At 45.3% G+C, this 16,816-nt stretch overlaps 1 protein-coding gene and 1 pseudogene across 1 annotated transcript in view; both read left to right on the forward strand.

Moving 5' to 3' along the window:
• LOC134564901 (bromodomain and WD repeat-containing protein 3-like) overlaps window positions 1-5,155 on the forward strand; it is a 58,819-nt gene extending 53,664 nt beyond the window's left edge. Inside the window, exons 34-40 of the mRNA XM_063424186.1 lie at window positions 70-126; window positions 446-586; window positions 805-957; window positions 1,798-1,961; window positions 2,455-2,552; window positions 3,010-3,168; window positions 4,380-5,155. Coding sequence (XP_063280256.1) covers window positions 70-126; window positions 446-586; window positions 805-957; window positions 1,798-1,961; window positions 2,455-2,552; window positions 3,010-3,168; window positions 4,380-5,155 — 1,548 coding nt within the window. The remainder of the gene's footprint in view (window positions 1-69; window positions 127-445; window positions 587-804; window positions 958-1,797; window positions 1,962-2,454; window positions 2,553-3,009; window positions 3,169-4,379) is intronic.
• An 8,559-nt stretch (window positions 5,156-13,714) lies between these two features.
• LOC134564902 (uncharacterized) lies at window positions 13,715-15,262 on the forward strand (annotated as a pseudogene).
• Window positions 15,263-16,816: the final 1,554 nt, after the last annotated feature.

The raw sequence follows: 16,816 nt of genomic DNA on the forward strand, positions 1-16,816 counted from the left end.
TGTAACCCTTTTTCCATGGCTGAGGGTTGTCCAGAACTGCCTGTGTGTGATCATTCCCTTTGCCTTTAGGTGGCAGAAGTAGATGTGGATTCAGACGCTCCAGGCACTTCCTCTGGGAAAAGACAAGTGAGTAAAATTTCTGCTTTGGTCATTTTTTAAAACTTTGATTAAAAAAATATCTCCAGCAGTCAAATTTCAATGCAACTAATAAATACAGCAAGGGTGGAGCTGAAATATTGCAGCTTCTCCTGGGTTTGAGTGTTATATATGACCAGAAAAGGCAAATTTGTTTTATTTGTCTAATTTGCATATTGCTGTGCCATCAGCTCTGCTTTAATCTTCCTGGATTTCTGTTTTTAACTGGGGAATGCTTGGAAATTAGTAGGAACTTCAAGGGAACAATGTGAATATTCTGATACCATCTGCAATACCTGTTTCCCTGCAGGTGAGACGAAGAGTGAAGAGGCAGCCTATGAAAGCCAGTGCTGATGCTTGGAAAGAGCAGTGCCAGCAGCTCTTAAACCTGATTTATGAACGAGAGGACTCAGAGCCTTTCAGGCAGCCTGTTGATCTCTTCTCTTACCCTGTAAGTGCAGCTTCCACATCTAGAATTGGTCCTCTTTTGGTAGAACATCCATGCTGGGCATGGCTTTGTCCTCTCTGTTTTTGAGCTGATGTTTTCAGGGAATTATCTGCAACAACTCTCAAAGTAAAAGACTGACTTGAGCCACTGGATGAACACTGAGGTGATGTTACTGCTGTAGGATTTGAGAGCTTTGATTTTTCTCCTGTGTTTTCTCACAGGATTATCAAGATATTGTAGACACTCCCATGGACTTCAGCACTGTGAAAGAAACCTTGGAAGCAGGAAACTACACCAGTCCCTTGGAATTCTACAAAGATATTCATTTAATATTCTGCAACTCTAAGGCTTACACTCCTAATAAAAAGTCTCGTGTAAGTAATAAATTTTAATGCCTGTTTTTTAACAAAGACCTTGGCCCTACATGAATAAAACACATGAAATGAGATCTGAAGAGCAAAGCACTGCTTAGTGTAATAAAAATAACCAGGATACATCAATTCTGTGGTTATAAACTGGCTTTGTTCTGCTCTCCCAGATGACTTCTAACATCCATTTTCATCTGGGGCTGTGGTCACTGTTGCAGCTGTTCCTTGCAATATTTGTAACAGAAAACTGGTCACCAGTTGCTTTTTTTTCCAATAAATTATCCCTGTAAATAAGGCTATCAGATTGATAACTGCACATATTGTGGATGAGGCTACACAAAAGCAAGGCCTAGAAAGAGGACAGGAAAGTGGTTTAAAGATTTTGACATCTGGTTTACAGAAATTAGGACTGAGGACATTTTGGGTTGCTTCTCTGTAGCTCTGTAAGGGTGGTGTAAGGACAGTTCACCAGGGATTTAGTGCAGAAACAAAGGTGAGGAGACATGAAATCCAATTGTTTTTCCCTTGGTATTCAAGTTATCTTAAGGCCTGCTTCCATGCTTCATGGGGATTGACAAAGGGGACCGTATTCCAGTAATCCAGAAATCCATTTTCCTTCAACTCTGGAAATATTTTGTACTGTTATTAGATCCTTTTATGAAAACACTTTCTGTTGCAAGAATACACATGGCTCATGGAAGGAAATACTCTATAAAGAACCTCATAGTGGAACATCACTGCAAACTTTTTCTTTGTGCTACAAAGTCTGGACATCTTTGTGATGGTTTTTGGTTGATTTTCAAGTTACTCAACTCTAATAAGCCTGACCATTTTTCCTCACTGCAGATTTACAGCATGACCCTTCGACTCTCTGCCTTATTTGAAAATCACATGAAAAGCATCATCTCTGATTACAAGTCAGCAATGCAATGTCAGAAGAGGAAAAGGCCTCGGTACCGAAAACGGCTGAGGAGCAGCAGCGGCTCCCCCTCAACCAGCAGAGCATCCAGGTAAAACAGGGATGGTGAGCCTGGCTGGCAGTGCCATTCCAGAGGACGGGGTAGATGTGCTTTTGGGAACAACCAGCAGCAGTGTTGCTCATTTCCCGATGAACTTGCTCTTTTGGGAGATAAAATCATGCTCGGTTTGTAGTTTGTAATTCTGGTAAGTGAAAGATGATGTAGTTACAAGTTTTCCCTCTGGAGGAAATGAAAGATCAGCTGTCTCTTTGCCTTTTAACTGTTGAGAATGTGTTGTGTAACACTTCCCTACCTTCATCTGATACATTATCTAAGTAAACTGACTGTTGGTTTTAAAAGGGGAGATAAAATCTTGTCCCTGCAAACTCCTATATCTTTAGCAAACAGCACCATGGTGTAACTATTTTTAGTGTTATCACACCATGGAAAGAGATAAAGAGATCACTTTGCAGGAGAAATCAGTTTTGTATTTGAGTCTTTGGTGATAACAGATTTCTCTCTTTGGGGTATTCTGTGTTTGCAGCCCAAAAGGGAAACAGAAGCAAATGAAGATTCAACCTAAACCAAACCAAAATACCTCACTGCCCCTGACCAGGACTAACTCTTCAGTCTCATCTCATGGTGAGGAGAAATCCAGCCTTTCTCTTACAGCAGCTGGTCTGTGCAAGTTGAGTCTTGTCCTCATGAGACGCATGCAAAACCCGCCTGTTGAAGGAGCAAGGTCCTGGAAGTGTGTTGTCTATAGATTGTTTTAGCTGAGTTTGGCTGTTGGGAAGTTCTGGGTAAGGATCAGGTATTGGGAACCTGGGTCTGGCTGTGATAAGAATTATTCCAGTGACAAAAGCCCAGACTTACCTGTGTATGGGCCTCTCTCCTCCAGCAGTGACAGATAATTAATTAAATTAATCCTACTTGGAGTTACACTCCAGAGGAATCTGTCTTTCCATGGCTGCAGAGCAGCTTGGTGAGATTACCCTGACTTGAGCTGTTAACTCAGGGCATACAGGACCTTCCCAGACACAGTCCTGTAAATAGAGTATAAAAATCACCCTGTCCCCTTGTGGTGTCTTGTCTGAAGTTTCAGATACAGCAGAAGAACCTCTGGGTTCAGCCACTGGTGAAGAGCTGGAGGGTCAACCATCTTCGTCAGGCTCAAATGCACAGAGCCGGAGTGGAAATGACATAGATCCAGGGAAAAGTAGACCAGTCAGGAGCGAATCTACACCAGTGAAACAAGGTAAGAAATAATAAGATTCTGTGTTTTAACTGACTGGTTTCACTAGAGATGAAAGATCTTACTTCTGTCTGATGTTTATGGAATTATTGCTTCAGTGTAGCATTGTATATATTCCTAAACCATACCAAAAAATTGAATTTACTTTACTCCTTTACTCTTTGGTGTTCTTGTCTGAGGTATGGAATGCAGATGATTCCATGTGCACTTTAGTGAAGTCCTTTAAAATCTCTCCAGATAGAAAATTTGATTGCTCTTAAACTCCAACAGTTCCTTCAGGAGTTACAGAAAGCAAACAAACCAAGAGAATCCCCACCCCAAAACCTTTGCCTTTTATTAATCAAGCTGAAACCAAAGATGAAAAAAAGTTTACAAAAACATTTAAATATTTTTCTCACATGCAAAACAAAGTAGTTGTGATTAGAAGGGAGACAGTTCAGGTGTGGTAATCTTGGGGATGAGTTACTGAGAGTTTCCACTGAAGTAGGTACTACATGAGCATTTGCAGAACCCTGGAGCCTTTCCCAAGTCCACACTCCTGTGTTGTGGCAGTGCTGGATGCTGCAGGTGAGCTTTTCCTGCCCTGTCTTAATGAAGATATTTAATCTTCTTTGTCAGATTCATAACCCTGAAAAACATGGAGGATTTTGGGTCCCAGGCCAGCAAGATACTTTATTTAATTTTCATTTAAGGTGTTCAGCAATCCCAGTGAGCTTTCTTGGGTCCTTGACTCTCGAGTTACGCTTTCCATTAATATTCCCTGGACTAAGCCTTTGGAGGCCATGCATTTGATAGGGAATAAATGCTGCTTGCAGAATGTTATTTTTTTATATATTTAGTTTTGAAATGGATTTTAGAGTGTTCCTGCCTTGGCACCTCAGGTAGGATTCACCTGACTGAGTTTTAGGTGTTTGTGTCCAACCTGATCACTCCAGGCTCCTTTTTTTTGCCTGAATCTTCACTGAACTCTTGCTCAGGAGAGTTTGCAGTCGTTGTTTCCAGATAAAAACTGTGTTTACTTTGATAGATTTTCCCCTTAGAGCACCTGCTTGTGTCCACATCATGTAAAGGGTGAGTAGTTCTCAGTGGATCATCCCTGAGCACACTTCAGAGGCAGCTGAGGAGAATCCCAAAGGCAACTGAGACAAATCCCACTTTCTGTGTCCTGTTTGACTGTGGTGTGATGCTGATGGGGTTATTTTGTGTTTGCTTAGATCACTCTCCTGATGGGCCACTCACCAATGGGGATGGCAGAGAACCCCGGGCAGGAGTCAAGAGGAAGCTGCTGAGCACCTCAGAAGAGGAAAAGCACCTGGAGGAGGCAGAGGAGGAGGAAAAGAAGAGAGAATTAAAGGAAAAGTCTGGTTTGTCTTCATCAGAAAGTGGGGAATCAGGATCCAGCTCCAGCTCTGAAAGCAGAAGTGGCTCTGATTCCGACTCGGAATCAACCTCCAGAACAGACCAGGATTACATCGATGGTGACCACGACTACAGCAAAGTTGTGCAATCCAAAAAACCCAAACGGAAAATCAAACGGAAACTTACTGGGGGCAAACGGAATTGGCAGGGCCGAGGGACAGGGAGGAGGGGCAGGTGGGGCAGGTGGGGCAGGTGGAGCAGAGGGGGAAGAGGGGGCAGAGGTGGAAGAGGCTGCAGCAGAGGAAGAGGCAGTGGCCAGGGAGGAAGGAGAGGCCGAGGGGCCTCACGAGGAGCCACCAGAGCAAAACGCGCCCGGCTCGCCGATGATGAGTTTGAAAACCTCTTTGGAGGACAGTTTGGAGAGAATGTGTTTGGAGGGAGATTCAGCCGACCCCCTCAGATCAAAACCAGGAATGAGGGCAGGAGAACTGTCCTGTACAATGATGACTCCGACAATGACAATTTTTTGCACACCGAGGATCCTTTGAACCTTGGTACTTCCAGGTCAGGCAGGGTGCGGAAAATGACAGAAAAAGCCAGGGTCAGCCATCTCATGGGATGGAATTATTGACAGATGGAAAACTTTGGAACAATTTTAAAAGAACTTCAATGGCCTTCTACTGCAGGGATTTTACCAGAAATTCTACCAAGCAAGTTGTGCGGGGACTCCACTCACATTTCACAGTGGTGCTTTTCCATCCTGTCAGTTTGTGTTTGTTTTAAAGCTTCAGATCTCCACACTTCATTGGTCAAAACAAGCCTTAGTCATTAGGCCTTAAATTACAGAAAGTCTTCCCCACACGCTACAAGTTCATCACATTACAGAGGCTTCCAACTTCTCAGTAAGAACATGGCATTTTCGAGTCACGCTTATGACTTCTCCCTCGTTTTGTTTTTGTATTATATAAATAGCACCTTCTTACAGAGTTTTTATGTGATTTCTGCCATAAATCCTTAGACACAGTAATAATTATAACTTTTGCACAATACACCAATCCTAAAGGCAGCTATAAAATGTTTACAGTTTCTATATTGTAAGAAGGATCTGGATTATTTTAATCTTCCCAGGCTAAACGTTGATGGAATTGTGCTGAACTGAAGTATGTCCATACTACAGTTTTGGGGGTCCTGATGTGCTTTGTATCGGTTCTTTATTTGTGTAAAAACAGTGACAAAGGGTTGGTGCCTTGTAAATATGTAGCAAACATTTGATGTGGTGTGTCCTATGTGTGCATTAACTTTATTAAAAAGAGACTACTTGAGAAGTATGAATATCTAGACAAAAGGTGCCAAATGCAAAAGTTACTTGCATCTATTTTCTTTTTGTCCTCTCATATTTTTATAGTATTAATAGAGACTGTGCAGCTAAAGGAGTGACTTCAACATTTGAAAGGTTCCTCCTCTTCAAAGCATGATTTTTAATAGTAGCTCAGCTACCTCTTATTTACAACTACTGGAAACTGAAAAGAAAATAGATGCTGTTATTCATAGCGTGGTGAAGGAGGCGAGAAGGAGCGTAGAGGTGTGGAAGTTGTAAGTAGCTTTATCTTCCTTGTGTTGCCACCATGAAAACAAATGCAGTGGCTCTCAGAGTTATCAGCAGTAGATGTTTGGGGCAGGTTTGGGATTTGGTTGTACAGAGGGACTGCCTGGCCCCCACTTCCCCGTGCTCCATGGAAATGTGGTTTGGGCCCTCTGGCCCCTCGGAGGTACTGAGGGAGCTGTTGCTCCCCCAGACTGACTCTTGTGTCTCAAGCTTCCAGAACAGAATTCCTGTTGCACTGTGCTCTTGTTCTGGGAAATGCTGACTTGAAATCCTCTGGAAGTGGTAGTGCAGTTGGTGAGGAGACCCCTGCTCTGGCTTCTCGGTGACCTCGGCAGTGGCGTGGAGGTGAGCGGCCTCTTCCTTCCTTCCTGGGCTCTGGCTGGAATAGATGTGGAATTCCAATTCCCTCCCCTTGTCTGACAGTTCAGAGTCAGGTTACAGAGAGAACAAGTCAGAAGAGACTACAACGTTCCAGTGGAGTTTTTCAAGGTTTTTTGGGGTTTTTTTGAGCTTTCATCCAATATCCTGAAGTTTGGTCAATAATTCTGGAAAACGTCAGGCAGCAAAGAGTGACCCATGTATATTCTCAGATGCAGAAGGAATTTAATTTTTGACTTTCTATATTAAGCACTAGCTATTTTATCTCACTTTCCAAAAAAATCCTAGTTAGATGCAAAAATGACTTGAAAATAAAAAAGCAGAATTTTAGTTTTGTGATGGAGGAGAGTATATTCTAAATTGCTCATTATTATGAGTTTATGGTACAGTACAAAAACCACACTTTTAATTTTGTAAGGAATGTTTGGAATCAGCCGTAATCCATTGCTGGACTTGATTTGGTTTTTGGTGGGGGTTGGGGAAAAAACCAAGTGCAGAGGCTCTCCTGTTGGGCTTTAAAGTATAAACACCTGTCCTGTCATCTCTCTCATAAATCTGTATATATACACGCATTTATATTTATAAGAAATGTATTATTTGTTTGACTGATTGGTCTTTTTACATATGGTAACCAGGAATAGCATGTATGCATCAGTCCATAGTTGGAATCATATCCCTTAGATCAGTCCTGTGAGCTAATGTAAACACTATGGGTTCTGTCCTAAAACCTGAAAAGCTTGAAATGCAAAATAGATGCTTTTTTCCTCTATTTCTGACTGGCTGAAAATCCACTTATTCCTTATTTATTTTGTGTAGGGGTTGGGGAGAGAGAAACCACAGGGATTCCAGAGAAATCATTTTATAAGTTGGTATATTTTAGCAGCAATTAGAGTAAGTTTTAATATGTTCTTAACTGTATCTTTTTTCTGTACTGTGAAGATACCAGTGAAGCATCACTTTGCTTTGGTGTAAGTATTAGTGTGTCCCATGACTGAGCTAGAGCAGGAGGTGCTGGGGTGCTGGGACAGCAGAATTTAGTGTAAAAAATGAAAAAAACAACTTTTTTTTGTGTGTGTGTGCATGAGAACCTTTTATAAGCATGGCAATTAACTTGGGTTTAGAGCTGTTCTTTTTGCTTGGATTTGTGTCTGGATTCTTTCTCTGAGTTGGGCAGTTGATTTCTCATAGTTCTGTGGAATAATTACACTTTTGTAAGAACTTGGATGCTCTCAAATCCCAAATCCTATCAGGAGCCACTTATGGGTGTGGTAAACTTATGATGAGCACACCAGGTGCAGCAGAAGCAGGATTTAAAGTGATTTAAACCATCCAAGTGTCTCCCTGCTCCAGACCCTGCCAAGCTCCGGGCAGGCTGCAGTCAGGAATGTGCTTTCTTTCCTTGCACTCTTACCAAAAAACTCCAGACTCTGCCTAAGGAATGAGATTTAAGGTCTGATTTTGAATGGGATTCCTGAGGGTGAGCAGGCAGGCCAGGAGCTCCTCGGTTCCTGTAGGTATTTGGTCATTGGTGCCTCTGTTCCTGTGAGATGTCCCACTGGCAGATCCCAATCCTGAGCTGCTGGGGCTCCTCAGGGCCCTTGTGGGCACCTTGGGAAAGGCCTCAGGCCCACACACTCCATCCTCCACAGAGACAGGGCTGAAATCTTGCGTGTCTTTGCTCTCAGCTTCTCCCAGCCCCAATCCACTGTCCCCACAGTGCTCTCCTTTCTCTCCAGTCCGGGGCATGGATGACAAAGCTTATTTGGCAGTAGTGAAGTGCTGTTGTCTTGGATATTAGGGAAAACTTTTTCATGGAAAAAGTGGTCAGGCATTGGAAGAGGCTGCCCAGGGAGGTGGCAGTCACCATCCAAGAGCTGAGCACATGTGGCCCTTGGTGGTTCAGTGGCCGTGGTGAGATTTGGTTGAAGGTTGGACTTGATGATCTTGGAGCCTTTTCCAACCTTAATAGTTCCATGATTCAGCCCAAACTTCACCTGCTTTTTATTTTCTTCATCATCTTTTCTTTTCCTCTTTGCCATGCCCCACCTCTGGCCTGTAGTTTCCTTTTATAGGCTATTTATTTATTCTCTTGGAAACTTTGGATATCATGATGAATTTTATTTTGGCTGGCCAGCCAGGCTGTTAGGTTTAATCCAAACCTTTCTGTCAGTGCTTGAACTTCGATGGATTTGGGCAGTTTTATCCTTTCTCCCTCTTTCCATCACTCCTTTCTCCATCAGCCAAGCAGAGGCCAGCCCCTAATCCCAACCACTCCCACCCTGCAGACACAAAAACTGAAAAGAATTGTGGAGAAATAATTCATGGAGGATTTTTGGCTCCTTCAAATTCTGTGTTCTGTTTGCATAGTTTCATTTTCCTGGAATGTTTTCCTCAATGTCCATCTCAGCTGCTCCTCCTGTGGGGAAACAGAAGGACTGAGTAGTTCAGAGAGCAGAGAAAATAGATGGCACCAGGGGTGTGGCAGAAAATTTTTAATGAATTTTAAAAAATAAAATATTTGGAGGCTCTCTTGACTTCCCAAAACAAGATGACCCTTGCCAAGCATTTGGAAAAGCTGCTCGTGGGTGTCTCGGGAATGTCTCTATGCTCCAAATCACAGAATATTAACATCAGAAAATCAGTTTAAATCACTATTTTTCGATAAAAACTTGATTCATTCCATCTTTGAATGGTGAACACCAGGGAAAAGTGAACAGTTCTAGGTTTAAGAATGCTATGTCCTGATCTGGAGCGTCCTGTCATGGATCTCATGGGTTAAAAATGTCCTTGTGTGTTTACATGTCTTAATTTTATCTTTTTATGTTAAAACCATCCTGCAGAGTTTTATAAAATGCTGATGATTTCCTGAAGCAGTTAACCCTCCAAGGCTAACTCTATATTTAATAGGCAGGGAGCTGTTGTTGTGTTCTTACAATGTGTATTATAGCAAATCCCTGCGCATGAGCGACAGACTTTTCAACTCTTCAGTATATCCGAGGTTTACACATGGTAAAAAAACTCCTTTATGTACAGTAACAGCCTGCAAAATTTAGTCTAAAAACTCGTCTTTTTTTAGTCTTAGAAATGCAAAGACCTGTCGGAAGCTTGTACATTTTTACTACCTTGTGTTCGGCCCACAGCGAACTCACACAACTGTGCTACGAATCCCTGAAAAATTTAGATTTCCAGTGGGAATTGCTGTCACAGCCTTAACTCTAGTGTTCTAAAAATGGTGCTGAAATACATTTTTTTGCATGGATGTGGGTACCTGATCTGAGTCTGTGAGACTTCCAAGGCAAACCAAGCACTTGGAGTTACTACTCCTGGTAGTAACTGCAGCCACGCTGGGGAGCTGGCAAATGTGTAAATAGTTGGGGAATAATTCCACCAGTGGGAAATTAGGAGCAGTTCCTCAGTTTGGGGGGGTTCATTGGCAAGCACTGCAGATCTTCCTGAGTTTTGGGTCTGTGAGGAGGTTTTTTTTGGGGGGGTTGAAATTTTGCTGAATATTTGCAGGTAAAATGCAAATCCACCATTTCTCTTCCTAAAATTCTTCTTAGAGAGTGGTGGCTTCTTGGGTGTGTTCAGAACTCAACATCTGAGGATTATTTTTCTGTAGAAATATTAATTCAGGATCTTCGTTCCTCCATGAGTCATTAGAGCAGGTTTCATATAGAAATACCACTTGATGTTGGAGCAAAATTCACATGATTTAGGCTGTCCAGGTCATGTTCTGGATTTAAAATACTCCTAAAATGCATAAAACAATTAGAATTATGTCTACTTTCTATTTTTTTTTTCAGGTGATATTTATGCCCATATCTTCACATCCGCTATCTCAGGTCCCTTTAATGAATACTTCAGGGGTTTTGATGCCACATGTTGGCAGACCAAATGTAATATTTATATGCAATGAGCTGTTAGTTTTTTGTATTGTACAAATGTAAATTTGTAAAGATTTTTTTTCTAGAGTTTTTTTGAAGTCACTGATGTAACCTAGGATGTCTCATTTTCCAGCTGTGGGATTGTCTTAATAAAAAAAATAAAAAGAGAAACTCTTACTTTGGTTTTGCATTGCTTCCTGAGTAGTTGAGACATTAAAAGCTGAAAAAAAAGTAGGTAAAATGGAGGTTTTCATGTTAAAAAAAAAGCTTTTTGATGCAACTGGATAATTTTATAGTTTTAATTACAAGTTTTATAAATTGGATATAGAAACTCTATAAATGGATAGAGAAGCTTTTATACACTGTGAAGGTCTTGAGCAGGATGGGATGGAGACCCTCACCCCAATCACCATCCAATCTGGCTCCAAAATACCATTTTTTTGAGAAAAAGGGATAGGAGCAGCTAATGATTTCTTGGAAAAAGAAGGGGAAAATGCCTAAAAGTGCTATGAAATGGCTAAAAATGCCATGAAAGGAGCAGGGGAGGAGGAGGAGGCTCTGGACAAGGTCCCTTGGCCACTGTGGGACACGGGTGGGTTCAGAGGGTGACGGCTTGAGGAGACGGTTGGACTGTTACATAAGGGATATTTCATGGTAAACAAGGAGTTACTCCTCTGTTCTTGCCCTTGTTAAATAGCAGCGATAACATTGTTTAAACAGGGATTTTTGGAGGTGGATGGGGCTGTGTTTGTGTAGAGATGCTGGGGGGGGGCTCTGTGCTTGGCCAGGGGCAGGTGCTGACAATAAATATATGGAATAAACTCAGGAGGAATATCTTCCAGGAAAGGGTGGTAAAGCATTGGAAGGGGCTGCCCAGGGAGGTTTGGAGTCCCCATCCATGGAGGTGTCCAAGGAAAGACTGGAGGTGGCACTCAGTGCTCTGGGCTGGTGACAAGGTAGAGATCGGGCACTGGTTCGACTCGGTGGTCTGGGAGGCCTTTTCCAACATTAATGATTGTGGGATTCTGTCATTCTATTTTATTTTGACTTTTCCCCTCATTAATCTGCTGACTTTTTTGACATTTTGCTTTATTGCGCTGATTCCAGTGGCACTTCCTCTCCGATGGGAAGGAATATCTCCTTTTAAACACAACACTCATCCTCCAAACCCCAGGAACAAAAGGGCTTTTTTTTTTTTTTTTCTTAGCTGTGATGGTTACAGAGAAAAAAAAATAAACTTGTTTTGTGGAGATGCTGGGGCCCCCCTTTATGTACATCCATCAGATGGCATTGGAGGGAAGGAATTCCACTCCCTTCAGAGCTGCTTGACCTTTGGTAAACCTCCCTTGGCTGACCCTCTGTTGATGTTATATTGATTTGATATTATATTGATATTATATCATAGCTGTTATATACTTTATATCATCATGTTTAGGTCATATGTGATAATACATGTTACAAAATACATTATATAAAATACCAGAGTGGGAGAGAACAACTATTTTTCCCTGTGCACTTTGGAAATGCATTTTGTAGAAGTACTTTTTTAAAGGTATTTTTTACAGGTGTCTTAGAATTCAGCTGTGATTTTTGTACATATCAGCAGGGAGTGGACTCAGCACTGCCTTGCAGTGATGCGTGGGACAGCTGGGTCATCCCAACGCTCATTTCCAGCCTGGAAAACCCCAAGAGCACCTTTTTGAATTCACCCTCACAATGCTTCAGGGGTGCAGGGTGCTGTCGGTGACATCGTGGGCACTGTGAGGCCCCGGAGCCTTCCCAACCCCCACAGCAGGGATAGGCCAAGCTTTGCCTCCATCTTGAAAAGAACAGGGCATATGCCTTTATTAATATTCAGCTCTTTATTAAAGTGATCAGCTCATTATTAAAGTCATCAGCAGGATTGCGGAGTCCGATCGGAGTTTTCCACGCTGCTGCAGCCATCTGAAGGAGCAGGTGCTGTCCCAGTTCATCATTCTACTGGAAACAGTAGATGCCAAGTCCTTGTTCCCGTAGGAACAGCTGGGAGTTCTCTCTGGTCAACGATCAGAAGGCAGAGCAGTGGCAGTCAGCTCTTTGCCCTCAGGGAAAAACTTCGAGTTTCCCGTTGTCTGTCTGCGTCGCTTAAGCTGGCCAGTTCCCATTCCATTCAGACTCCTCATAGGTCATGGTGAATCTTCAAACTAAGCTAGGGGGTGCATCTACTTCTTGCTCGGCTAGGGCACTATCTAATTCTCTTCTGACACATCTAGCTTCTTGTCTTGGGGTGCAGTTTCTCAAAAAAACCCTCCCAGGATTCACAGGGGCAGTTTTATTTGCATATACAAATGCATATGCATTGGTCCTGGTCGCAGCAGAGGTAGTTACAAAGAACAATAACTGGGCAATCAAGGCCGGAGCAGCTCCTTTTCACTTTTTAATGAGGTAGGAAAGTGTTGCCAGGCAACTTTTCTTCAGGGCAGCTTCCCTCCCTACTCAAACTCGCTGGGGTGTGGGGGTTAAACAGGAAAAAAACCCCATTCCTCCAAAAGGCTGGGCGATGGCACAAACTGGGAGGAGGGGGGCTGCACTCCCAGAGCTCTCCCAACATGCCAATGCGTGCTCCGTGTTCTCCCCCGGGGGGGGGACGGGGCGACCGTCCCGCCACGGGGCCAGGGCAGGGGCAGCCCAACCCCTCCCAACCGGGAAACTTGTTCATAACAATCTCACCTTTCCAGTTCACAACAGGAACGGGATGAGCCGAGTTCCTGGAGTGTTTGGACAGCGCCTCAGGCCCAGGGTGGGATTTTGAGGGGTGGTGCTGTGCGGGGCCAGGAGCTTGGCTCTGTGGTCCCTGTGGGTCCCTGCCAGCTTGGCGGTCAGTGACTTTGTGTCATTTGCCTTTCCTTTGCTACAACCAGGAGCTGGGTTTGGGTACACTGTGAGGCCGCTGGCAGTTTGGAGCCTGCTGGAGCCGTTCCCAAGGCCAGGGGTGCCGGGTGGGCCACCCCCTCTGTCCCGTCTGACGGGACTTTCGGGTGTCCTTGTTTCTGGGTGAATAAAAGCGTCTTTGTGCCAAGCCTCGGCGGATCAGGTGTGGAGCTGGAGCCCGTCCCGTGACACAGGTGTGGGCGGTGCTGGCAGCGCTCCTGGCCCAGGCCTTCCTCCTGCTCTGCCCAGGACAAACCCTTCCCTCCACTGGCTCTGTCCAGCCCGGGACTGACGCAGGACCTGCCCTCCCCCATAAATATTTGCTCTGCTGCCAGGAGGGAAGGCTCGCAGCGCTCCCGCAGGAGCTCCAGCCTCACATGTCCCCGCAGACAGTGCCGGAGCCCCGGGGAGCATGAGGGACCGGCTGGCAGAGCTGCAGCAGCCAGCGGCAGCCAAGGGGGACCCGCACGACGCCTCCCTGTGAGACACTAATTTTGAAGCTTTGAGAAAAGCTAAGGTTACAGTTAACAATAGATGTTGCTGATTTAGCTGAAATGAATAGATAAGCTTTGCTGAAATCAGTTAAAAGTTAGAGGATGGTTAAAAGAAACCGGATTTAAGATAAGCTACCCCTGATCTAGTAACTCATTGCTTGTCAAACAGAGAAACTAATCAATACAACACCAGACCTCCTGTTTCCAGAAACCCACTGAAATAGTCCTGGAAAACAGGAAACAGGGAGTTCTACCATCCATTAATCACATCTGCATTGAAAAGGTTGAAAGTTTAGAACGAGGAAGACTCGTTTTACTTCCTCCTTTTGGTGACCACTCCTCACAAAAGGACCACCGACCCATTTCAGGGAACAAACTACTCATGCATAATCGCCTTTTTGTCAATTAGCATATGAACCAGAGAAGAGGAAGTGACAGGGGTATGAATATGCATTTGTATTTTGTGTATTCAACATTTTTGTAAATAAAAGGCTTTGTAATTACCTGTGATCTTTGCAGTGGGCATTAGGGAGCTATCCCACAAGCTGCCCGGTGTCGCAATAAACATACACTTTCTAACTTTAACTGTTAGAGAGTCTTTTGTCCGTCACAGTTGAATATTGATATTAGATCAATATTCATATTTTAATAAATCACCTGCCCTTCGACAACCCCGCGTTCGTCGGGGACTACGCCAGCCCCATGGGCCGGATGCTGCAGAAGGCGGCTGAGCTGTGGTGGGCACTGGATTGGCTGGAGCAGCTGTCGGAGAGCATCGACAGGACGCAGCAGTCGGTACTGTGCTGCACCTCGGAGGAGAGCATCGCCCGCAAGAAGAGCGGCCTTGGCGCGGCCCAGGCCACCTTCGCCCGCCATGCCACAGCCCTGTAGCCCAGCTGGGAGTGCTGCCGGCCGGGGGCTCGGGGCAAGTGGGGCCCTGCATCTGCCAGACGCAGCGGTAGCTGCGTAGCTCCGTAGCTGCGGTAGCTCCGTAGCTGCGCAGCTACGGAGCCATCCTCACCTGCCACTACGCCCAGGAGAGCTGCTCCCGGCACCAGCTGAAGGAGCAGATCCAGAGGCAGGCAGAGCTGGCGGGCATCAACCTGGGCGTCTCAGATGTGGATCTGCTGGCCGAGATCCCCCAGGTGCCTCGCATTTTCGGCCACGACCTGGAGGAGCTCAAGGCCAAGCATCACCTGGGGCTGGAGCTGGAGGCACAGATGCTGGAGCTGCGCAGGCTGTTCATGCAGCTGGAGGGGCTGCTGGCCCAGCAGCACGGCACTGCCGACAGCGTGGAGCAGAGCGTCCTGCTCACCCTCGACTATGCGGCCCAGACAGGCGGCGGGGTGAAGAGAGCCAGCAAATACCAGTGGCTGTCACGGCGCTCAGCCCTGCTGACAGGAGCTCTGGGCCTCTGGGCCTCTGCTCCTGCTGCCCCTGCCTGCACCGGCCGGGGCCTGCGCTGAGCTGGGGCTGCGGGGCAGATTGCAGCAGTGCTCGGGGATTCACCCCGCACTGGGTGAGAGATGGTGTCTGGTGGGAGGGAGGCTGTCCTGTGCTCCTTGAACAGTGGGGCAGTGATGGTGGACAAAAGACTGATGCTGAAGATGGTGGCAAGCATCAGCAGTTTATTTTTCCACAGTACAACTTTTTATACTTTTTCTCTGTATCACACACATAACATGCACTCCTTTTTGCATTATAGTTGGCTAACAGACTATATGCACACGCCTTCTACCCTCTTGTAATTGGTCATAAATTTCTCCATTTCTCTCAGTAGATGTCAACACACATCCACATTCCACGCTTCTTCTCCCTCAAAGTTGTTCACCTGTCTTGCTCAAGGACACAACTGTAACTCATCAAGGCCAAGGCTGCCCGCAGCCCCATTCCTATTCTCCTACAGGGCACAAAATGTGGACACCTTGTATGATGGTGTGAGGACCATGCGTACCTTGTATAATGGTGTAAGGGCCACGCACAGCTTGATGGCGCAGCGACCATCAAGCACAACTTGCTCAGGGATGCAGGGTCCATGCACACCTCACACGGCAGCATGGGGATCGCACACACCTTCCCTGATGGCACAGGGACCAGGCACACCTTGGATGGCAGCACAAGGACTAGTTGCACCTTGCACAGTGATGGAATAACCATTCACACCTCACCTGAAAGCATGAGGGCCAGGAACCTCTTGCACGGTGGCACAAGGACCACCAGCACCTTTCCTGATGGCACAGGGACCCTGCACACGTTGCGTGGAGCATGGGGACCACACACATCTTGTGCATTTATATAAGGACAATGCATACCTTGTATAATAATGTAAATACCACACCTTGCTCCATGGCACAGGGACCTTGCACACCTTGTTTGGTGGCACAGGCACCAAAAACACCTTGCACGGTGGCATAGGGACCACCAGCACCTTTCCTGGTGGCACAGGGGCCCTGCACACCTTGATGGCATCATGGGTACCATGCTCCTCCATTGCAGCACCCAGCCAAGAAAAGCACTTTTAACACTCCAAAACCTGACTTCAGAACTGTAACATTTCTTGGGTTTGTTACTGTTTCAAGGAGAGCAGGCAAACAGCCTGTTGAAGTTTTTGGCAGCTCTGTGGTTACATGTGAGGGGACTCAAATGGCTCAGTGCCACCAAAGAGCAGGGTAAAGGTTCCTCCACAACATCCCAATCTTGATTGTCCCCACTTCCTCCAATTTCTACTCCCTTGGGGTTATTTGGTGCATTCATGTTGCATTTTGGTCATTGCTGGTTTGTCAGGAAGTGGATCAGCTTTGGGCTGGGTGTTCCTCATGGCTCATCCCACACTGACACCAGGAGGAGATTTGCACAATTTTTTGGGGAATCTGCAGGCTTTTACTTCAACCTGCACATTGCCAAACCAGCCAATATCCCACACGTGCTGGAAATGCTGAAAACTTTGAGTGGCCCTTTTTTCTGGTCCCCATATCACCACCTGAATTTCCCAAAACCTCTCAAATTAGAGCCTGGGGCCT

This window comes from Prinia subflava, assembly GCF_021018805.1.
Source record: "Prinia subflava isolate CZ2003 ecotype Zambia chromosome W unlocalized genomic scaffold, Cam_Psub_1.2 scaffold_22_NEW, whole genome shotgun sequence".
Taxonomy (NCBI): domain Eukaryota; kingdom Metazoa; phylum Chordata; class Aves; order Passeriformes; family Cisticolidae; genus Prinia; species Prinia subflava.